At 48.6% G+C, this 24,764-nt stretch overlaps 1 protein-coding gene across 2 annotated transcripts; it reads left to right on the forward strand.

Annotated features, from left to right (window-relative positions):
* The first annotated feature begins 9 nt into the window (after window positions 1-9).
* LOC146072298 (uncharacterized) lies at window positions 10-2,029 on the forward strand. 2 transcript variants are annotated; one of them, XM_083179604.1, is made up of 6 exons: window positions 10-50; window positions 148-195; window positions 687-740; window positions 1,202-1,358; window positions 1,440-1,468; window positions 1,563-2,029. In XM_083179604.1, the coding sequence occupies exons 1-6, from the start codon at window positions 11-13 to the stop codon at window positions 1,595-1,597; spliced, it is 363 nt and encodes a 120-aa protein (XP_083035730.1). In that variant the 5' UTR covers window position 10; the 3' UTR covers window positions 1,598-2,029. The 2 variants fall into 2 exon arrangements, with proteins under 2 accessions (XP_083035730.1, XP_083035728.1); XM_083179602.1 differs by lacking the exons at window positions 10-50; window positions 148-195 and having other exon boundaries at window positions 355-740.
* The last annotated feature ends 22,735 nt before the right edge of the window (window positions 2,030-24,764 follow it).

Consider the following 24,764-nt stretch of genomic DNA (forward strand, 5'->3'; position numbering starts at 1 on the left):
CCCAGCTCCCATGTATGCCGAGGGCATTGATAAAAGCCCTGCAGTAGATGGTAAGTACAGCTATAATACCCATGTAACTGTAATAACAGTATCAGTGTATGTACAGTTCTGTATAACAATTGTTGGTGTTTTCTTGTTTTGCTCCAGATTCATCCGCGGACGGCACAGTGGAGGACTATCTCCCATCACAACAGAGTAAGTTATTCAAATAATCCCTCTTCTTACTGAGTATAACACATCATACAGTACAATGGTGGTTATGCCCATTTCTATAATAAGAATATCATAGCGCTACAGACTGCAGAGCTGTAATAGTGCAGGCGATAAATATTGGGAATGATTGAAAGTAATGGCCTGAAGCAGATTGCTCAATGCAGCCCTCCAGCTGTATTGGAACTATACATCCCAGCATGCCCAGACATAATTGTGCTATTAGTGGTATGATGAAACATTGACAGGACATGCTGGGATGTGTAGTTCCACAACAGCTGGAGAGTCACATGTTGAACACCCCTGGCCTAAATGAAAGTCCAGAGAGCGGCTCCTCAGCGGATTACCTCAGCCCATGTTACAGAGGTGACAGGAAATGGAGCCGCTTCTGTGTTACACCCATGGCTGTACAGTTCTTATGTTGCAGATATGGAATAACAAAATTACTTTAATGTATTTCTTCTTATGTGTTTCAGAGCGTCCCGGTGATACAAGGTCATCAGAGATATTAGTCATGGACATCGCGCCAGGTAAATAATCAAATGGTTAATAAGAAAATAAGAGAACCTGATGGATTGTGTTCTGTTGTGTGTTGCACATATCCGTCATATAACATATGTGGCAGGTCTGTGCGCTATGCAGAATGAATGTACGTACACAGTGGCTGATATCATTTACATTATCCCCTTTGAGCAATATTCCTCATTATATCGCCCAGTGGGTACAGGCCATAAGGGCTACTACTGAAGTATTAGATGTGGCATCTTTTGGTGTTTAACGATAAATACAGTTCCGCAGTTACACATCATAGATGGTTCTAATGACAGTTTGTTAATAAAGTATATGGGATCAGTTTTAATTTATAAGCCCCATTGCAGTGAGAAAGGGTTAATGGCAGTGGTTCCCAAACTGTGTATTTAAAGAATTTCAGCCTTTATTTAAAGTACCATTTTTATGAATTAACGAGAGTCATCTTTTTGTACCATTTCAGTAATAAAAGGCCTGGAAAAAAGACTCAGCAACCTCGAGGAAGAACTGAAGAAGCAGGAAAAGCGAAACCTTTACATACTCTTAAGTTTTGTGGTTATCATCATCCTGTTCTTCGTAGCAGGCCTGCTGTTCTTCCTCTGCTACCGGGCGTGCATAAGGTAGGGATTGTGTTATATCTTTTATTGTCCATTTATAAATGTTCAACCTGAAAATTAATTTATCTCTCTATTTATTAACAGATCAGAGGACAGAGATATAGACATCGAAGGTGAGAAAACCTACAGTTATCTATATGTGCCGTACAACTGCATAAAATGCAGACATCCAGAAATATAATGTTATTTATTTATCTTTCTATCTAGATCCTTCTCGTGGCGCTGATTCAACTGCCAACTAAGAGGATGCAGGCCGTGTGTGCGCTGTCTGGTTCTAGTTGTGAGGAACTGCTGTAAGAATGTGTTCTTGTATGAGCTATTAGCTGTAGCATATGCAAGAACCCATACTCACAGCAGTTCCTTACAGTACATCTAGAACAATAGTGCTTCATCTGAGGTTCTAGTTGTGAGGTATTACTGTAAGAAATTGCTCCTGTATTTGCTATTAGCTGTAGCTATTGCAAGAACCCTTTCCTACAGCAATTCCTTACTTGTAGAGCCATAGCACTTAATATACAGAGTATTCTCCGGCGCACACTTCTACCAACGGCGTATTATCAACATCAAAAGCATCAAGTAACATCCGCTCTTATAACATCAATTAAGATCTGCAGTTGAATTTAAATAAAAAAAAAAATTAATGATTGTGTTATTTTTTGATCTAGTACTCGGTATTATAGAATAATATAAATGTACACAGTGGTGCCTGGATAATGGCCCACAATGGTTCAGTAGCGCTCTAACACCTTATGAGCAATTCGTGGGATCCTATTCTACAACTGCTAGAGATTCTCACTATGGGACTGATTCACACCCAGTTGTAGTGTGGTGAGAATTCACTACACTACAACTGCCGATGCTAGGCTCTGGGGGGGGAGGAGGGGCTCAGCAAAGGGCAAGGCGGAGTCACACCCCGCAATGTGCCCGCTAAAGTGCAAGGACTTCACTACACAGGGAAGCGCTTGGACAGCCTAGCTGTGGAGCCAGATGCAGGTCAGCCATGTTTGGGTTTATAGCGCCTGTGTATAAAGTCACACAGATGCAGCACTCTCCCCAAGCATTCTCCCACAAACCACCATGTTGCCACCCCCATCGCTATTTAAATTGCGGTTGCAGCGAGACCGTACAGTAGTTTAAGTGCTCATGCAGGCACCAGAATGCCCTGATACCTGGAAATCACCCAGGAGCAATTTTTGGAGATCAGCAGTGAGTTCTGAAACTGTCGTCTGTGCAAATCTGAGTATCACTGAGGCTTCCACTAATCTGCGACTGAGACAGACAGGAAGTGGTCAGCGCTGACGTCACAGACCCACCCTGACAATGCCTGGGCACACCTGCTTTTTTCTGCTACACCCAGAAAATGGCAGGTTTCCACCCCCGGTAACTTGATTCCTAGCACGGCATCCAGATTTTCTACGTACGGCACCATAGGGAAATCGCATCCCATCGCATGGGCCATTATAGCGGCATGGGATGCGTTTTTTTCATGTGTTTTTTTACCCCTCATTTTACACCACTATATCGCATCGCATTGCATCGCATGTCCTGCAAAATCGCATGTGATTGCATAGGTTGTGCGATGCCATGACATTAGGTATACAATAATATGATTGTATGTCCCAAAAATAGATTTAACTCACCCCCCCCCCCCACTATCCACGCCACGCTGAAGCGTGGCGAGCGGCGGCGGAAAGTGTTCCCCGACTTTTTCATTACCCCACTATGCACGTCGGTGTGGAGTTGAATTTACATAGTGTTGCGAGCGCAGTGAGCCACCGAGCCCGAAGCGTGGCGAGTGCAGCGAGCCCCGCGAGGGGACGTGGATTACTTTACATTTATTCCGCGTGCCCTCGCTGGGCTCAGTGGCTCGCTGTGCTCGCCACACTATATAAAATCAACTCCACGCCGACGTGGATAGTGGGGTAATGAAAAAGTCGGAGGATGTGTCCCGCCACCCCTCGCAGGGCTCGCTGCGCTCACCACGCTTCGGGGTGGCGTGGATAGTGGGAGGGTGCATAGCCCATGCGATGCGATTTCACTACGCAGAATAGCCCACTAAGCAAATAGCTTAGTGGGAGCCGTGCTAGGAAACAAGTACCCCATCCCCAAATGTCTACTCCCAGTCAGTCAAACTGATTGCATTTATGATCCACATGCATTTGTTGTTGCTGTTTCCCATCATGCGTGCGCAGTGTGTATGGTACACATGCACAGTTATCTGATAGTCATTTGATTTTCTAATTCGTTGATCCATGCTAAATTAGCCCCATGGTGTATTAAATAAAATAAATGATTGCCCATGTAAAGAAGGATGATATGCTCCTGAAATAATGGCATGCCATGATAGGTACCAGCATAGAAATCTGAAATGATGGGGCTTAAATCCCCTTATATGATGGTACATAAAGGTTTCTTTCGTTTTGATAAAAATTGCCTGTGTATACAGAGGAGAAATAAATGTATATAGTGCAATCATAGGCGAAGCAATGGGTGGCCCCAGTTCCAAATTTATAATTTCCAAATAAATGAGTTCAACAAAAAAGGGGCGTGGCGTCACTGCAAGGGGTGGGAATGGCAGCCGGAGTTCCATGCAGCAGTTGAGAATGGTGGGCGGTGCAGGGTCAAGGAGGGGCAGTCAGGCTTTGATGCAAGCAGGCATGACACTAGGCAAACTCTAATAAAAAGGTGTATAATGCATGGCCACATAATAGTACCGATTAACATAACACCACACAGTATGCCCTATATTCACACAAGTAGTGCAACTTAGTATACACATTATGCCAGCTAGAGTTTCTTAGACACACTTCGCCAGGTAGAGCCCCTTAGGCACACTGCACAAGTTATAGCCCCTTGGACACACAGCATAAGGATTACGCACACCGTAATGCCCATTACACACTAAACCACTTAGCTAAAGGTTTTGTGCATGGGATTGGGGTAGTGCTGCAGCTTCAACTATCTGCCAAGGTGACAATGATTAATGGTGCTGAGCATCGGGAGCACATGCACACTGATTGCACAAGTGTGCAGTGCATTACTGGGAGTTGACTAAGTCCCATAACACTTTGCACAAGAGGGCAGAGGCTGAGAGGTATGTGCTAAGATCTGATTGGTGGAGCTCATTACATGCTTCTCAGGCCCATGGAGGACAGCAGCAGCGGTCTTGTCATGGGAGGGTTTTTAATCAGAGGCAGTCCTTACAGAGTAAGGTACAGAGGTACAAACACAGGCTTTACATGTGGTAGAAAGAAAAGTATTTATTCCATGTGCAACAGCAGCTGTCCCAATAGCTGTTTCATCTGGACTCTGCCATGTGTCATCAGGGGAACAGAATACACAAAAGCCACAGCATTTATAGAGAACACTTGCACCAAAAAGAATATAAATGAGATCCGTTTGACCTCACCTGTCACAGATGATGTCAGTGGTACAGTGACATGCCTGTGGGCATGTGGTGCTGGGCAGACTGACAGCGGGATTCCCCGTGCGTCAGTCTAGAGGCTGACTAAGCACGGAGACTTGCCGTAAGCCGGGTGTTTTGCCAGCTGTTGCTAGGTGAAAGACGCACTCCGGTGGCAAGGGCACAAATGATACGGTGTTCATAGGAGAAAGTGGAGGGGGCATTGGCAGTACTGGCATGATCATTTAAAGCCACCTTGTATGGAGACAGATGGGGTTACTCATCCAGCGGGTAGAATGCATGTGAATGAACGTAGGATGTGTTTAAAAAGCAGCGTGGGACAGGCATAATATGACACGCTGGGGTCAGGGAAACCCGGTAATGGGGCTTGCGGGCTTCAGCCCATATATAAACATAAAACACATAGTCTAGACACACGGAGGTGTCCAGGTAATAAATAAGCAAAAGCAATTAGTCACGGCACGCGGCAGTGCCTGTTACACGGTAAACACCACAATATGTGGTAGGAGTCTCAATACAGCACAGTATCGGGTAAAGATGTTATGCAATGTCACAAGAGTCAGTAGGATGCAAGGTGCACGCCAAGAGGCGTATCAAGTGTCAAAATAAAGTAGGTGTCCAACATATAATGTGTAGGAGAGTGTTAGAGGAAACATCCCATCTTAAAGACTTCATTGAGGCCATACTGGGCCATACAATTCAATCTGAAGATCCTCTGGAGTTCTCTTTGAAGGAGTTTTTCCCTATCGCCACCTCTTTTCAGTGGCGGAATATGATCAATGATGGTGCATTTGAGTTGTGAGACATTGTTGGATTTAGATATACGGGGTGAGATTTAATAGGATAAGAGATTCAGAAAGTGAGAGATTTGGGAAGAAATCTCCAGGTTTTTTTTTAAAGTGGCAATCATTTACACTGCAAAACCAGTTTGATTTTGCAGTGTAAATGATTGCCGCTTTAAAAAAACTGTAGATTTCTCCCAAATCTCTCACTTTCTGAATCTCTCATCCTGTCAGCGCAGGCGGGTTCTGTGTTCCCGGCTGTGACCGTGGTGGACCAGTGGAGGGCGCTGGAGAGCCAAAGGCAGAAGGTTTGATGTAGGACATACACGGGGAGATCAGGGCACAGCGAACCAGAGAGTTGACGGAGACCAGGAACAGGGGCGCGGAGTCTAACCTGCCAGCGGTATTCACCAGGGAGCCCCGCAAGGAACTTTGGATTTAGCTGCGTCTGACAGGCAGGTCGCGGCCCCCTGCCCTTGTCCTCTGGACACAGGCAAGGGAGATGATACTGGAGGTAATAATGAAGAAGAAAAGGCAATCTGGAAACTGCGGAGGATTGCACAGGATGTCGACAACTGAGGTAGACTGTGGTGCCGACAATGGTGCCGACGGCTGGTGGATGGCTCAGGTATATGCTGGAGCAATAGGACGTGGGTGGTAAAGTCTCTATAGAGCACAGCAGCTGAATGTCGACGCTGGTGTCAACGGAGCCAGTCGCTAGTTCAGGACAAGATGGAGAATGTCGCTGAAAGGCTTGGAAGCCAATGGTGGTAATGGCGAGGCACCTGTACTCGACTGCAGAGGTGGAAAGGCAGGAGTCTTCTGGAGATGGATAACCCAGGTAGGTATAGCGGGTGCAGGTAGCGCTGGAGAGAAACACAGGGGAGCCTGGAGATCTCGGAGTCTTGGGAACTTCTCTGTCACAGGAGAATACTGAGAGCAGGTAAGCAATTGTTCAAGACAAGGAAGGAAGGCCGCAGGCCGGCTTTATCCCCCTTGCTTGTCTGTGATTGGCTGCCGGCTGCAGCACCAATCAATGCTGGGGAAAGGAGCACACACCTTGATCCAGGTACAGGTGTGTGGGTCAGAGGTGACGTGAATGGACAGCGGGGATTGGTCTGGGGAATCAGCTGACTTGAGAGTGTCATGGCGGCACCCATGCTGTCCGGGAACGGCGTGCGCTTGGCAGGGAACTATGGCAACGGACCGCGGGGACACAGGGGACATCGCGCCACACATCAGAAGCCATGCGGATGACAGACCTCTCACGCAGTACCGACCATCGAGATGGTAATGAGCGATGTTTCCGATGGTGAGATCTGCGGTTTGTGACAGTACCCCCTCCTTTTAGGGTGGGCACCGAACACCCTTTGGGTTTGGAAGGATGTTCCTGATGGAACTTTTCCCTTAGACGAGGAGCATGAACGTCTTCAGCATTAGTCCAACTTCTCTCCTCAGGACCATATCCCTTCCAGTCAATGAGATACTGGAGGCGTCCATAACGATGGCGAGAATCCACGATCTTTTTTATCTCAAATTCAACTCCTCGCTCAGTTCTGACTTGTGGTGATACTGGGGACGAAGACTGGAAGCGATTAAGAATTAGAGGTCGTAGCAAAGAGACATGAAAGGAGTTGGGAATGCGCAAAGACTTGGGTAATTTTATTTTGTATGCTACCGGGTTGATCTTCTGTTCGACAATATATGGACCTATGAATCGGGGTGCAAATTTCATCGAGGGGACCCTCAGTCGTATGTTTCGGGTAGAAAGCCATACTTTGTCACCAGGACGGAATTCTGGTACTGCACGCCTCTTACGATCCGCAAAGAACTTGTAACGAACAGAAGCTTTTTTCAGATTGAAGTGCACTTTTTTCCAAATTTGTGAAAAGTGTCTCAGGGCTGCGGTAGCTGCTGGCACTTCGATGGTTGTTAATGCCTCGAAGGTGGGTGGCCTGGGATGTTGGCCATAAACAATGAAGAAGGGGGAGTGACCTGTGGATGAATGGTACCTGTAATTATGGGCAAACTCAGCCCAATGGAGTAGCTTGGCCCAATCATCTTGGGAAGATGAGATGTATAGCCGTAGGAATGTCTCGAGGTCCTGATTGACTCTTTCTGTCTGGCCATTGGACTGCGGATGATAAGCAGATGAAAACTTCAATTTAATTTGAAGGGCTGAAGACAGTGCTCTCCAAAAGCGTGCCACAAATTGCACTCCTCGGTCAGAGACGATTTCTGTAGGCAGGCCATGGCTTTTGAAGATGTGCTGCACGAATAACTGCGCTAAACTAGGAGCGGAGGGTAACCCGGAGAGGGGTATGAATCGGGCCATCTTCGAAAAACGGTCAACTACCACCCAGACGGTGTTGTATTCTTGGGACTTGGGTAACTCTGTGATGAAGTCCATTGAGATGTGCGTCCATGGACGCGTTGGGATTGATAAGGGGCAAAGTTTCCCAGCAGGAATTTGACGAGGGGTTTTATGCTGGGTACAAACAGTACACGATGCCACAAAGTCTTTGACGTCTTTTCTCATCTGGGGCCACCAGTAAGAACGTTGGAGGATTTCAAAAGTGCCCTGGACGCCAGGGTGTCCGGAGAATAAGGACTTGTGAGCCCAGGACAACAGTCTTTGGCGGAGCTCAGGGGGTACAAGAGTTTTGCCAGGAGGAGGTACCGGAGAAAGTTGCGTGGGAGCAAATGCGATGGGGTCAATGATGGGATGATTCTCTGGTACTAGAGGGTCCTCTTCCATGGAACGAGATAAGGCATCGGCCTTTACATTTTGAGAACCAGGACGGTACAGGATCTTGAAAGAAAATCTGGAAAAGAATAAAGACCACCGGGCCTGACGAGGATTCATACACTGAGCCGACTGTAAGTACAGGAGATTTTTATGATCAGTGTATATGGTGACTGGAAACTTGGCACCTTCCAGGAGATACCTCCATTCTTCGAGTGCTAATTTAATAGCCAGTAACTCCTGGTCGCCTATGGAGTAATTTCTCTCTGCTGGTAAGAATTTGCGTGAGAAAAAACCACAGGGATGCTGTTTCCCATCCTCGGATGTCTGAGACAGTACTGCACCTACCCCTATGTTAGAGGCATCGACTTCTAGGGAGAAAGGTCGTTCCATATCAGGCTGGGACAGGATGGGTGCAGAGATGAATGACTGTTTCAGCAACTGGAATGCCGACAAGGCCTCTGGGGACCAGACAGACGGGTTGCTACCCTTGCGGGTGAGAGCCGTAATAGGGGCAATCAGAGTGGAGAAACCCCGGATGAATTTTCGGTAATAGTTGGCGAAGCCAATAAAGCGTTGTACGGCTTTCAATGTAGTGGGTTGAGACCACCCAGTGATGGCTTCCAATTTCTCGGGATCCATGCTCAGTTGTGACCCGGAAATTAGGTATCCTAGAAATGGGACAGAGGGTACCTCAAATGTGCATTTGGAAATCTTGCCGTAGAGTCGATTTTTTCTGAGACGGAGGAGGACTTCTTTGACTTGGGAACGGTGTGAATGTAAATGTCTGGAGAATATTAGAATGTCGTCCAAATAGACCACAAGACAGACGTACAGCATGTCCCGGAAGACCTCATTAACGAATTGTTGAAAAACAGCTGGGGCATTGCAGAGGCCGAAGGGCATCACTAAATACTCGTAGTGACCATCCCTCGTATTGAATACAGTCTTCCACTCATCACCCTTGCGGATACGTATCAAGTTGTATGCCCCACGGAGGTCCAGCTTGATGAAGACGGTGGCACCTTTCACTCGATCGAATAATTCTGTAATCAAGGGGAGCGGATAGCTGTTTTTGACTGTGATGTTATTTAACCCTCTGTAATCAATACAAGGTCGCAGACCACCATCTTTTTTTTTTACAAAAAAGAATCCTGCGCCCGCTGGGGACTTTGAGGGCCTGATGAAGCCTTTCTGTAAGTTCTCACGAATATATGTAGACATGGCTTGAGTCTCAGGGACCGATAGGGGGTATGTACGTCCCTTGGGAGGAGTCTTTCCAGGAAGGAGGTCAATTGGACAATCCCACTGACGGTGGGGCGGCAGTGTGTCGGCTGATTGTTCACAGAACACATCAGCAAAGTCTCTGTAAACTTCGGGGAGACCAGGCACAGAGGTGGCCACGGCAGAGCGCACAGGTATCACAGGATTAATGCAATGTTGATGACAATGATGACTCCATTGCTCTAATTGTAAAAGCGACCAGTTGATGGTGGGGTTGTGGAGCCTGAGCCAGGGAAGACCCAACACAATATCGTAAGACGCTTTAGGAATGACAAAAAATGTGCTCTTGATGTAATGTGCCCACTTTCAGCAGAACCGGTTCGGTACAGGCACGTACCTCACTGCCCGGAATTTTACTGCCATCCAATGCTGTGACAATGAGATGAGGATGTAGAGGCATCACGGGAATTTGTAACTTGGTAACAAGGTGTTGAGAAATGAAATTCCCTGCCGACCCGGAGTCGACCAAAGCGGAGCTTGATCTGAGTCCAGCAGGGGTCTCTAGGGACACTGGAAGGGTAAAGTCAGTACAGGGAGGAGACTTTGAGACATGACCTAACCTAACTCCTCCGTTACAGGTTAGGCCCTGGAGTTTCCCGACCGCTCGGGACAATCATTGATGAAGTGACTGGGAGCAGCACAGTAAATGCAGAGTTTGTTGCGCTGTCGACGGGAACGCTCCTCAGGAGTCAGGCGTGATCTACCTATTTGCATTGGTTCTTCACTCGCAGGGGACTCTGAGCGTACTCGAGGAGTAAACTTGGGAATTAACTTCTTTTGTTTCTCTAGACCTCTTTCTCTGAGGCGGAGATCAATCTTAACACACAAGGAGATTAAGTCTTCCAAGGAATCAGGAAGATCGCGGGTGGCCAGTTCGTCTTTAATGCGGTCTGATACCCCTAGCCAGAACGCGGCTGTCAGGGCTTCGTTATTCCATTGTAACTCAGAGGCCAAAGTCTGGAACTGGATCACATACTGTCCCATGGATCGGGACCCTTGTTTGACCCGTAGTAAATCTGTGGATGCTGAAGTAGAGCGTCCAGGTACATCAAATATACGGCGGAAAGTCTGTAAGAATTTGCCATAGTCTGACAACAGGGGATCAGATCTCTCCCATAACGGTGATACCCAATTGAGGGCGGAGCCAGTTAGCAAGGAAACCATGTAGGCTATCTTAATTCTGGCGGTAGGGAAATTGTGTGGAAGGAGTTCAAACTGGATCTGACACTGGTTGATAAACCCCCAGCAGAGTTTTGGATCGCCGTCATATTTGCTGTGAACTGGTAGCAGGAGACGAGAAGGTAAAGCAGTGGGTGGAGACAGATTCCCCTGGGCAGTTGACACAGGAGTCGGCAATGACTGCTGCAATGTGTCCAATCGATTGGATACCTCTTGAAGGAATTTTATCACTCGCTGCTGCGTGGCTTCTTGAGTCTCTATTCGGGCGGTAACATTTTGAATGACCGCTGGTCCCACACTGGGGTCTTGAGCCGAGTCCATCGGTCTTGAACAAACTGTCAGCGCAGGCGGGTTCTGTGTTCCCGGCTGTGACCGTGGTGGACCAGTGGAGGGCGCTGGAGAGCCAAAGGCAGAAGGTTTGATGTAGGACATACACGGGGAGATCAGGGCACAGCGAACCAGAGAGTTGACGGAGACCAGGAACAGGGGCGCGGAGTCTAACCTGCCAGCGGTATTCACCAGGGAGCCCCGCAAGGAACTTTGGATTTAGCTGCGTCTGACAGGCAGGTCGCGGCCCCCTGCCCTTGTCCTCTGGACACAGGCAAGGGAGATGATACTGGAGGTAATAATGAAGAAGAAAAGGCAATCTGGAAACTGCGGAGGATTGCACAGGATGTCGACAACTGAGGTAGACTGTGGTGCCGACAATGGTGCCGACGGCTGGTGGATGGCTCAGGTATATGCTGGAGCAATAGGACATGGGTAGTAAAGTCTCTATAGAGCACAGCAGCTGAATGTCGACGCTGGTGTCGACGGAGCCAGTCGCTAGTTCAGGACAAGATGGAGAATGTCGCTGAAAGGCTTGGAAGCCAATGGTGGTAATGGCGAGGCACCTGTACTCGACTGCAGAGGTGGAAAGGCAGGAGTCTTCTGGAGATGGATAACCCAGGTAGGTATAGCGGGTGCAGGTAGCGCTGGAGAGAAACACAGGGGAGCCTGGAGATCTCAGAGTCTTGGGAACTTCTCTGTCACAGGAGAATACTGAGAGCAGGTAAGCAATTGTTCAAGACAAGGAAGGAAGGCCGCAGGCCGGCTTTATCCCCCTTGCTTGTCTGTGATTGGCTGCCGGCTGCAGCACCAATCAATGCTGGGGAAAGGAGCACACACCTTGATCCAGGTACAGGTGTGTGGGTCAGAGGTGACGTGAATGGACAGCGGGGATTGGTCTGGGGAATCAGCTGACTTGAGAGTGTCATGGCGGCACCCATGCTGTCTGGGAACGGCGTGCGCTTGGCAGGGAACTATGGCAACGGACCGCGGGGACACAGGGGACATCGCGCCACACATCAGAAGCCATGCGGATGACAGACCTCTCACGCAGTACCGACCATCGAGATGGTAATGAGCGATGTTTCCGATGGTGAGATCTGCGGTTTGTGACACATCCTATTAAATCTCACCCACAGTGTCTTGCCACAGGTAGTTTCTTGAGCTCATTCTGTGCATCTTGAGTAATGAATCTGTTTTTGATAGAGGAGTGGTGTTGGCTAAGTCTTTCCTTATGCATTCTAGTAGTTTTGCTAATGTATAGCAGATTGCAAGGACATCGTACGCATAAATGACATATCTGCTGTTGCAGTCCAAGCAGTGTTTAATGGTGTAGTCAACACCATCTTGTGGGTTGACAAAGTGCGGTCAAGTTTGTAAGAATTGGCAGTTGGAACAGCCTGAGCATCTGTATGTACCCTTCTTGCGACTGAGCCTAGTGCCTTACTCGCCAGTGCTGGTCCTGGAGCTGTTTTCACCAGGAGATCTCTAAAGTTGGGACCTCTTCTATAGGCAAACCTGGGAGGTTGAGAAAGTTCTGTGGATAGAACAGGGTCACTGGATATTAGGTGCCAGTGTTCGTTGACTTTTTGGCGTATATGTTGTGAGGCAACTGGGTAGGTACTGCAGAAATTGAGGTTTTTGGGTTTGACTGCATCCACAATCTCCTTCGGAGAGGTTATGGTGGGGTGACTTGATACAACCACCAATCTTTTGAAACAGGGATAGGAATATCTGTACATAAAGAGTTACTCCTAATTAATAAATACTATCTCTACTACTCCTGGGGGGGATATTAAACCTTGACCAATATTATTGGTCAAGGCAGGAGTTGCTGTGGGACACATATGTGATATAACCAAATCAACAACCATATTTATGGCACTACATTTATAGAATTAATGCTGGCATACACACCAACATAGACCTTTGATAAAGCTGCATCTTTCCAATCAGCGAAACGCGTCAGTAGTTTATCTTGGACCGGACTTGCTGATTGATATTTGATCCCCTCCAATTGGACCCTTGAGCGATCACGGTTGCCCACTCCCCATACCCAGAGGACCCCATATCACCATCGGCCACCAGCTCACCACTCTGTTGGCTCACACCACCAACAGGAATCGAGGTTGGACATCCTTGTTCTCCAACATCGAACACTTGGTCTCCAAGACCCCGCCAACCTTGAGGACACCTGCCCAATATTTCCCAGGAGATCGTAACCTCTAGCGACACAAGACACCTGTGGCTTTATCAACATCCAGCCTACAACATCAATGGGTCCCACTTAAGTGGTCGTACAGTCGCAAACATCTGAGGACATCTCTACCAATAACCACAATCGGGATTGGACATTCCAAAATCACAAGTGGTAACTATCAGCCCAGTGGGCACCCGCACTTCACTTACCAGCTATACCCCTTATCTCATCAGTATCTATCATCCATTGGTCCTATTCATTTCAGCCTCCGGTCCAGATTTTTCCAAAATCACCAGTTTTATGCATTTATTTATTGTGTCATGTATGTCATGTTTTTAAATTGCTATTAAACATTATATGATCTTTCATCATAACAGCGCCACTTTCTTTCTTTTCTTTTTTGCTTGGGCTATTGGGGCTGACAACCCCAACATCAAGTGGCAGCTCCTGACAGAACACCCCTGGTAGCGCCTGTCTGTGCACCCTAGGGAGCACACCACACTTTTTTATACACACCAACATAGGTGACAGCAGTCAGAGCTACAAAGTATTAGTGTAACACATTTCTTGCACCTACCTTCAAATACCACAAGTGGTCAATAAATAATATCACTCTAGTAATCATGAATAGGGAGTGGAGTCTCTGAACACAGAGATCCATTCGGAATCAATGAATGGGGTGTGTTAAGACAATTTATTTTTATTGAAAATCTCTTGGCACTGGTATGATTGAAGGTCGCCTGTTTAGAGAAGAGGGATGGTTTCCCCAAATCCCTAGTATAGCATGCGGTCATAGGTGCCGATTTATGTTTTTGCTGGTGGGTGCTCAAGCCAAAAATATAGAGGAGTGGCTTCATGGGGAAGGGGTGTGGCCACAAAATATTACCAATTTATATTACGGAGCACAGTTGTCTCCAATATTCAAATTACGGCAACAGAGTTCCACATCCATAAATGCCCCCACAGTACAGGTACATAAATGCCCCCATAGTGCAGGTACTCCGCGGACAGAATACACTCTTCCCGGCATACTGTTTCCCAGGTGGCGGGTTCGGCGATGTGGGTGCTGCAGGCACAAATTAGCAAGTTAATATGGCGCCCCAGCAGCAGGACTCGGGCCCGTGGGTGCTCAAAAAATTTCCATGGGTGCTCGGGCCCTTGAGCACCCACAGATTCGGCACCTATGCATGCGGTATATCCAGTGCCAGATTAAGCCTTCGGGGGGGGTCCGGGACACTTTAGACAGGGAGCCACCTTGCACTTGTCATTACTGACCGCAAATTGCATGGGAGAATATTAAACTGTCAAAACACAGAGTAAAGGCAGTATACTGTAAACTTGGTCAATGTGTAACTGCAAGGGATATATATATATATATATAGATAGATAGATAGATAGATAGATAGATAGATAGATAGATAGATACATATCACATGAAAAGCCTGTGTTTGTCCTTCTGCACCTTAGTCTGTAGGACTGTAGGAGACTTCACAGTACCAGTGCTGCCCCTGATTAAAATTCCTCCCATGACTAGGCTGCTGCTGCTGTCCTCCATGGGCCTAAGAAGCAGCTCAGCACACACCTCTCAGCCTCTGTCTTCTTGTGCAAAGTGTCATGGGACTCAGTCAACTCCCAGCAATGCATCGCACACACTTGTGCAGTCAGTGTACCTTGGCACCCCATGCTCAGCACCATTAATCATTGTCACATTGGCAGATAGGTGAAGCTGCAGCACTACCCCACTCCGATGCACAAAACCTTTTAGCTAAAAAAACTAAAAAAATAAAATATATATTTTTAAATAGATGCCAACCACAGGGGGGTACTGACCCCTTTTGCCCCTGCTTTAATCTGGCCCTAGGTATATCAAAGTAAACTCTAAATTGGGGCGCTCTTCTCATGAACACACTTTTTGGGGAAATATTGAGATATTTCAAAATCAAGTTATACTCCCCTTCTATTGAAGTACAGAATTCCCACGCAGTCTTTTATTCAATCACTTCCTTTCATTCTTCTCTCAGAGGTATTTTTTTCACAAATAATATAGATTCTGAATAAGGGTATACTATTGGCGTACCCCAACTCATTATTTCATAGGCTTAGACAAATATATCAAGGTTTCTTTTTAGAATAATGTGGTGTACCACTACTCACGATCTGGTGCAGTGTTCAACATATATCAAGGTTTCTTTATGCTTCTTAAAAGTATTTATTCCGACATAACAAATGAATAAAAATAATCTAATAAAAATATTCAAATAAAAACGTACATAGACCTTGATTTAGATTCAGGGTAAAAGTGGCGATGTAGCGTCGTCTACACACAGGTTCCAAAGAATCTGGACCAAGAATCTGTATGGACAAGCACTTTTATCACCCACCTTCTGATGACAGCAATAGCTTCCAACACTTTCCATTCTGTGCAAATTGCCAGAGCAACAGTTCTTCTATGGGCTGCTGTCTGTACACCCCGTAGCCTATAACCTTAACATTACACACACACACACCTTGCAGCCTATAACCCTAACCATACATGCATACACTCCGCAGCCTATAACCCTAACCTTACACACACACACCTCGCAGCCCATAACCCTAACCATACACGCATACACGCATACACCCCGCCGCCTATAACCATAACCTTACACACACCCTGCAGCCTAAAACCCCAAACATACACGCATATACCCCGCAGCCTATAACCCTAACCTTAAACACACACCTCGCAGCCTATAACCCTAACCATACACGCACACACCTTGCAGCCTACAACCCTAACCATAAACGCACCCCGCAGCCTATAGCCCTAACCATACATGCATACACCCGCAGCCTATAACCCTAACCTTACACACACACCCCGCAGCCTATAACCCTAACCTTACAAACATATACCCCGCAGCCTATAACCCCAGGGCCGGTGCAAGGCACCGGAGCGCCCCAGGCGAGTCGGGGTGGGGGCGCCCCGGTGCCGGGCGGGGGGGGGGGGTCTTGGTTGGTACCTGCGTAAAAAAAACTTCTGTCCCCGGCGTCCCTGCTGAGTGCTGGTGTAGGGGTGTCCGTGCCGCCGGGGGAGCCTGCGGCGCTGTTATCGTGTATACGCTTGTCGCGCCCGGCGGGGTCCCTACAGTGCATAGAAAATAACTAGCGCTATGCGCGCGGCGTTATTTTCTATGCTCTGTAGGGACCCCGCCGGGCGCGACAAGCGTATACACGATAACAGCGCCGCAGGCTCCCCCGGCGGCACGGACACCCCTACACCAGCACTCAGCAGGGACGCCGGGGACAGAAGTTTTTTTTACGCAGGTACCACAGTGCAGGGGGTGAGGGGCGAACTGCCGCCCTCCAGGTGCCGGCGCCCTAGGCAAATGCCTAGAGCTGCCTAGTGGTGGCGCCGGCCCTGTATAACCCTAACCTTACACACACCCCGCAGCCTATAACCCTAACCATACACACATATACCCCGCAGCCTATAACCTTACACACATATATACTACGCAGCCTATAACCTTACACACATATACCCCGCAGCCTACAACCCTAATCATACACGCACATACCCCGCAGCCTATAACCCTAACCATACACGCACATAACTCGCAGCCTATAACCCTAACCTTACACACACACACACCCCACAGCCTATAACACTAACCTTACACACACCTCGCAGTTTATAACCCTAACCATACACACATATACCCCACAGCCTATAACCCTAACCTTACACACACACACACACCCCACAGCCTATAACCCTAACCTTACACACACCTCGCAGCCTATAACCCTAACCATACATGCATATACCCCGCAGCCTATAACACTAACCTTACACACACACCTCGCAGCCTATAACCCTAACCATACACACATACACCCTCAGCCTATAACCCTAACCTTACACAAACACCTCGCAGCCTATAACCCTAACCATATACGAATATCCCTCAGACTATAACCTTACACACATATACCTCGCAGCCTATAACCTTACACACATATACACCGCAGCCTATAACCCTAACCTTACACACACACCTAGCAGCATATAACGCTAACCATACATGCATATACCCCGCACCCTATAACCTTACACACATTTACCTCGCAGCTTATAACCTTACACACATATACCCCGTAGCCTATAAACCTAACCTTACACACACACCTCGCAGCCTACAACCCTAACCATACACGCACATACCCCGCAGCCTATAACCCTAACCATACACGCACATACCCCGCAGCCTATAACCCTAACCTTACACACACATCCCGCAGCCTATAACCCTAACCTTACACACACACCTCGCAGCCTATAACCCTAACCATAGACGCATATACCACGCAGCCTATAACCTTACACACATATAACTCGCAGCCTATAACCTTACACACATATACCCCGCAGCCTATAACCCAAACCTTACACACACACCTTGCAGCCTACAACCCTAATCATACACGCACATACCCCACAGCCTATAACCCTAACCATACACGCACATAACCCGCAGCCTATAACCCTAACCATACACACATATACCCCGCAGCCTATAACCCTAACCTTACACACACACCTCGCAGCCTATAACCCTAACCATACACACATATACCCCGCAGCCTATAACCATAACCATACACGCATATACCCCGCAGCCTATAACCTTACACACATATACCTAGCAGCCTATAAACTTACACACATATACCTAGCAGCCTATAAACTTACACACATATACCCTGCAGCCTATAACCTTAACCTTACACACACTCACACCTCGCAGCCTATAACCCTAACTATACACGCATATACACCGCAGCCTATAACTTACACACACACCTTGCAGCCTATAACCCTATCCATACACGCATATACCCGCAGCCTATAACCCTAACCTTCAGTGGTGCAAGTAGGAAAAAGTTCTTAGTGGTACTGTGCCGTGCGCCGAAGGCGCGCGTTGAAAAATGGGCGTGGTCAGGGGGTGTGACCAGGGGTGTGGTCATATGACACTAGGGGGAGTGGCTGGAATATTGCATCCCGAAGGCACTTGGCCAAAGTTTACACAGTAATGCCTGTTACGCCTCACACACCCAATACATATGACCCATGCCATAATGCCCGTTACACATTATTCCCCACACCATAATGCTCATTACACCGCACAACTGATGCCCATTACTAATATGCCCACACAGTGCCAGATATGCCCCCACAGTGACCCAGTGCCAGATATATACCCCCACAATGCCACACATATGCCCCCAGTGCCAGATATGCCCCCACAGTGCCACACATATGCCCACAGTGCCACACATATGCCTCCAGTGCCAGATATGCCCCCACAGTGCCACACATATGCCTCCAGTGCCAGATATGCCCCCACAGTGCCACACATATGCCTCCAGTGCTAGATATGCCCCCAGTGCCACAAATATGCCTCCAGTGCCAGATATGCCCCAGTGCCAGATGTATGCCCTCACAATGCCACAAATATGCCCCCAGTGCCAGATATGCCCCCACAGTGCCACACATATGCCTCCAGTGCCAGATATGCCCCCAGTGCCAGATATATGCCCTCACAATGCCACAAATATGCCCCCAGTGCCAGATATGCCCCCACAGTGCCACACATATGCCTCCAGTGCCAGATATGCCCCCAGTGCCACACATATGCCCCCACAATGCCACACATTTGCCTCCAGTGCCAGATATGCCCCCACAGTGCCACACCTATGCCCCCAGTGCCAGATGCCCCCACAGTGCCACACCTATGCCCCCAGTGCCAGATGCCCCCACAGTGCCACACATATGCCTCCAGTGCCAGATATGCCCCCAGTGCCAGATATATGCCCTCACAATGCCACAAATATGCCCCCAGTGCCAGATATGACCCACAGTGCCACACATATGCCTCCAGTGCCAGATATGCCCCCAGTGCCACACATATGCCCCCACAATGCCACACATTTGCCTCCAGTGCCAGATATGCCCCCACAGTGCCACACCTATGCCCCCAGTGCCAGATGCCCCCACAGTGCCACACCTATGCCCCCAGTGCCAGATGCCCCCACAGTGCCACACATATGCCTCCAGTGCCAGATATGCCCCCACAGTGCCACACATATGCCCCCAGTGCCACACATATGCCCCCACAGTGCCACACATATGCCCCCAGTGCCAGATATAGTGCCACACATATGCCCCCAGTGCCAGATATAATATGCCCCCACAGTGCCACACATAAATGTCCCCACAGCAGCACAACTCACCAGTGCTGGCTGTGTCCGGTCAAGTCAGGTCCTCTCCCCCCTACAATCCCCCGCTGTTCTGCTTCCCTGGGGAGGGAAGGGGGAGGGAGCGCATCTCCCGTCCCTTCTGCCTGGCTCTCTCTATCTCGCGGGCTGGCTCCTGATTGGCTGCCAGCCCGCGAGCTCTGATTGGCTGTCGCCTGACAGCCTAGTCTGAGTGACACACTGAGGGGAGGGAGAGAAGCGCAATGCGCTCCCCTCCCCTCCGCTAGCAATCAGCAGTGGTGGGGTGGCGAAAACCACGCCCCCCGCCACTTACATATGCGCGCATGCGCAATAAACACTTTGGGGGCAGATTTGTTATGGCGGTACGGGGTACCGGCAGTATTTCTTTTAACGGTACGCCGTACCACCCCGTACCGCCAAACTTGCAGCTCTGCTAACCTTACACGCAAACCTTACACGCATAAACCCCGCAGCCCATAACCCTAACCATACACGCATACACCTCGCAGCCTATAACCCTAACCATACATGCATACACCCCACAGCCTATAACCATAACCTTACACATACCCTAACAATACACGCATATACCCGCAGACTATAACCCTAACCTTACACACACACCTCGCAGCCTATAACGCTAACCATACACGCATATACCCCGCAGCCTATAACGCTAACCATACATGCATATACCCCGCACACATATACCTCGCAGTCTATAACCTTACACACATATACCCCGTAGCCTATAACCCTAACCTTACACACATATACCTCGCAGCCTACAACCCTAACCATACACGCACATACCCCGCAGCCTATAACCCTAACCATACACGCACATATCCCGCAGCCTATAATCCTAACCTTACACACACACCCCGCAGCCTATAACCCTAACCTTACACACACACACTTCGCAGCCTATAACCCTAACCATACACGCATATACCTCGCTGCCTAGAACATTACAAAGATATACCCCGCAGCCTATAACACTAACCTTACACACACACACACACCCCGCAGCCTATAACCCTAACCATACACACATATACCCCGCAGCCTATAACCCTAACCTTACACACACACCTCACAGCCTATAACCCTAACCATACTCACATATACCCCGCAGCCTATAACCTTACACACATATACCTCGCAGCCTATAACCTTACACACATATACCCCGCAGCCTATAACCCTAATCTTACACACACACCTCGCTGCCTATAATCCCTAACCATACACGCATATACCCTGCAGCCTATAACCTTACACACATATATACTACGCAGCCTATAACCTTACACACATATACCCCGCAGCCTATAACCCTAACCTTACACACACACCTCGCAGCCTACAACCCTAACCATACACGCACATACCCCGCAGCCTATAACCCTAACCATACACGCACATACCCCGCAGCCTATAACCCTAACCTGGCATACACACCCGCAGTCTATAACCCTGACCATACACACATATACCCCGCAGCCTATAACCTTAACCTTACACACACACACACACCTCGCAGCCTATAACCCTAACCATACACACACACCCGCAGCCTATAACCCTAACCATACACGCATACACCCCGCAGCCTATAACCCTAACCATACACCCCGCAGCCTATAACCCTAACCATACACACACACCCGCAGCCTATAACCCTAACCATACACGCATACACCCCGCAGCCTATAACCCTAACCATATACCTCGCAGCCTATAACCCTAACCTGACACATATACCCCGCAGCCTATAACCCTAACCTTACACACATATACCCCGCAGCCTATAACCCTAACCTTACACACACACCTCGCAGCCTACAACCCTAACCATACACATACACCCCGCAGCCTATAACCCTAACCTTACACACACACACCCCACAGCCTATAACCCTATCCGGTACTTGTGTATTTTGGCGGCGCCCCCGATGTCCGTCGTACGACGAACAGATCGCATCGCATGCCATGCACCCGATGGCATACGATGCGATGCGACGCGATTTTGACCCCCTATACGACCAAAAATCGTATAAGCACCCTAAAGGGTGCTTTTGAGCACCCAAATGGGTGCTTACAATGTTAAATGCACCCCCACACCACCACCCCACTATAAACGTGAACCCGAAGCGTGGCGAGCGCAGCGAGCCCGCGAGGGGCGGCGGTACGCGTCCTACGACCTTTTCATACCCCCACTATCCACGTCGGCGTGGAGTTGAGAATAGAATAGTGTGGCGAGCGCAGCGAGCCACCGAGCCCGAAGCGTGGCGAGGGGACGCGGATACCTTCACAGGTAAACGCGTCCCTTCGCGGGCTTCACAGGTATCCGCGTCCGCTCGCCACGCTTCGGGCTCGCCACACTATTCTATTCTCAACTCCACGCCGACGTGGATAGTGGGGGTATGAAAAGGTCGTAGGACGCGTACCGCCGCCCCTCGCGGGCTCGCTGCGCTCGCCACGCTTCGGGTTCACGTTTATAGTGGGGGGGTGGCGTGGGGGTGCATTTAACATTGTAAGCACCCATTTGGGTGCTTAACATTGTATAAGCACCCATTAGGGTGCTTATACAATGTTTAATCGCATCGCATCGTATGGCATTGTATGCCATGTACAATGGCATACAATTTCAAAATTGTATGCCATCGTGCACTATCGTACGATATCGCGTCGCATCGCATACCATCGTATGCGTTATGGTATGCGATTCGATGGGCGCCGCCAAAATACACAAGTACCCCCTATCCATTCACGCATACACCCCGCAGCCTATAACCCTTACCTTACACATATACCCCGCAGCCTATAACCCTAATCATACACGCATACACACTGCAGCCTATAACCTTAACCATACACGCATATACCCCGCAGCCTATAACCCTAACCTGACACACATACCCTGCAGCCTATAACCCTAAACTGACACACATAACCCGCAGCCTATAACCATAACCTGACACACATAACCCGCAGCCTATAACCCTAACCTTACTAGCAAACATCCCTCAGCCTATAACCCTAACCATACACGCATATACCCCGCAGCCTATAACCCTAACCTTACACACACACCTCGCAGCCTATAACCCTAACCATACACGCATATACCTGGGGCCTATAACCCTAACCATACACGCATACATCCCTCAGCCTATAACCCTAACCATACACACATATACCCCGCAGCCTATAACCCTAACCTTACACACACACACCGCAGCCTATAACCCTAACCTTACACACACACCTCGCAGGTTATAACCCTAACCATACACGCATATACCCCGCAGCCTATAACCCTAACCATACATGCATATATCCCGCAGCCTATAACCTTACACACAAATATCCCGCAGCCTATAACCCTAACCTTACACACACACCCCGCAGCCTATAACCCTAACCATACACATACACCCCGCAGCCTATAACCCTAACCATACACGAACCCCACAGTCTATAACCCTAACCTTACACACACACACCTCGCAGCCTACAACCCTAACCTTACACACACACCCCGCAGACTATAACCCTAACCATACACGCACCCCACAGCCTAAAACCCTAACCTTACACACACACCTCGCAGCCTACAACCCTAATCTTATACACATATACCCCGCAGCCTATAACCCTAAACTTACACACACACCTCGCAGCCTAAAACCCTAACCTTACACACACACCTTGCAGCCTATAAGCCAAACCTTACACACACACCTTGCAGCCTATAACCCTAACCTGACACAGATATTCCATGCAGCCTATAACCCTGACCTTACACACACACCTCGCAGCCTATAACCCTAACCATACACGCATATACCCCGCACCCTATAACCCTAACCTCGCAGCCTGTAACCCTAACCATACACACATATACCCTTCAGCCTATAACCCTAACCTTACACACACACCTCGCAGCCTATAACCCTAACCATACACGCATATACCCCGCACCCTATAACCCTAACCTGACACACACCCGCAGCCTATAACCCTAACCATACACGCATATACCCCGCAGCCTATAACCCTAACCATACACACACCCCGCAGCCTATAACCCTAACCATACATTCATATACCCCGCAGCCTATAACCCTAACCATACATGCATACACCCCGCAGCCTATAACCCTAACCTTACACACACCCCACAGCCTGTAACCCTATCCATACATGCATATACCCCACAGCCTATAACCCTAACCATACACACACCCGCAGCCTATGACCCTAACCATACACACACCTCGCAGCCTATAACCCTAACTTTACACGCATATACACTGCAGCCTATAACCCTAACCTTACACACACACACACCTCGCAGCCTATTACCCTAACAATACATGCATACACCCCACAGCCTATAACCCTAACCATACACGCATACACCCCGCAGCCTATAACCCTAACGATACACGCACGCACCCTGCAGCCTATAACCCTAACCATACACGCACCCCGCAGCCTATAACCCAAACCATACACGCATACACCCCGCAGCCTATAACCCAAACCATACACGCATACACCCCGCAGCCTATAACCCTAACCATACACGCATACACCCCACAGACTATAACCCTAACCATACACGCATACACCCTGCAGCCTATAACCCTAACCAAACATGCATACACCCCGCAGCCTATAACCCTAACCTTACACATACACCCCACAGCCTATAACCGTAACCTTACACATATACCCCGCAGCCTATAACCTAGTGTTCACTCTAGAATTTTTTTAGGGCAGGGTGCTGACCACAGGAAGGGCACATTTTTCGATCGCGAGGGCACATTTTAATTTAAAAGGTCAAAATGGTGACACCTCAGCTACAAACAATCAGCACATTTATGCTATATAACCCATCTTGTGACACCTGAGCGTCACACCATCGGCACATTTATGCTACATAACCACCTTGTGACACCGGAGCGTCACACCATCAGCACATTTATGCTATATAACCATCTTGTGACACCTGAGTGTCACACCATCAGCACATTTATGCTATATAACCATCTTGTGACACCTGAGAGCGTCACACCATCAGCACATTTATGCTATATAACCATCTTGTGACACCTGAGCGTCACACCATCAGCACATTTATGCTATATAATCCATCCTGTGACACCTGAGCGTCACGCCATCAGCACAT

The sequence above is a fragment of the Crinia signifera genome, chromosome 4, assembly GCF_055691185.1.
Source record: "Crinia signifera chromosome 4, ASM5569118v1, whole genome shotgun sequence".
NCBI lineage: Eukaryota > Metazoa > Chordata > Amphibia > Anura > Myobatrachidae > Crinia > Crinia signifera.

Excerpts from the sequence above, each read along its gene's own strand:
- LOC146072298 (XM_083179602.1), top strand. The coding sequence starts at position 587 with ATGGAGCCGCTTCTGTGTTACACCCATGGCTGTACAGTTCTTATGTTG. Across the intron at positions 741-1,201 it reads AGTCATGGACATCGCGCCAG|TAATAAAAGGCCTGGAAAAA; the intron begins GTAAATAATCAA and ends GTACCATTTCAG. Across the intron at positions 1,359-1,439 it reads TGCTACCGGGCGTGCATAAG|ATCAGAGGACAGAGATATAG; the intron begins GTAGGGATTGTG and ends ATTTATTAACAG.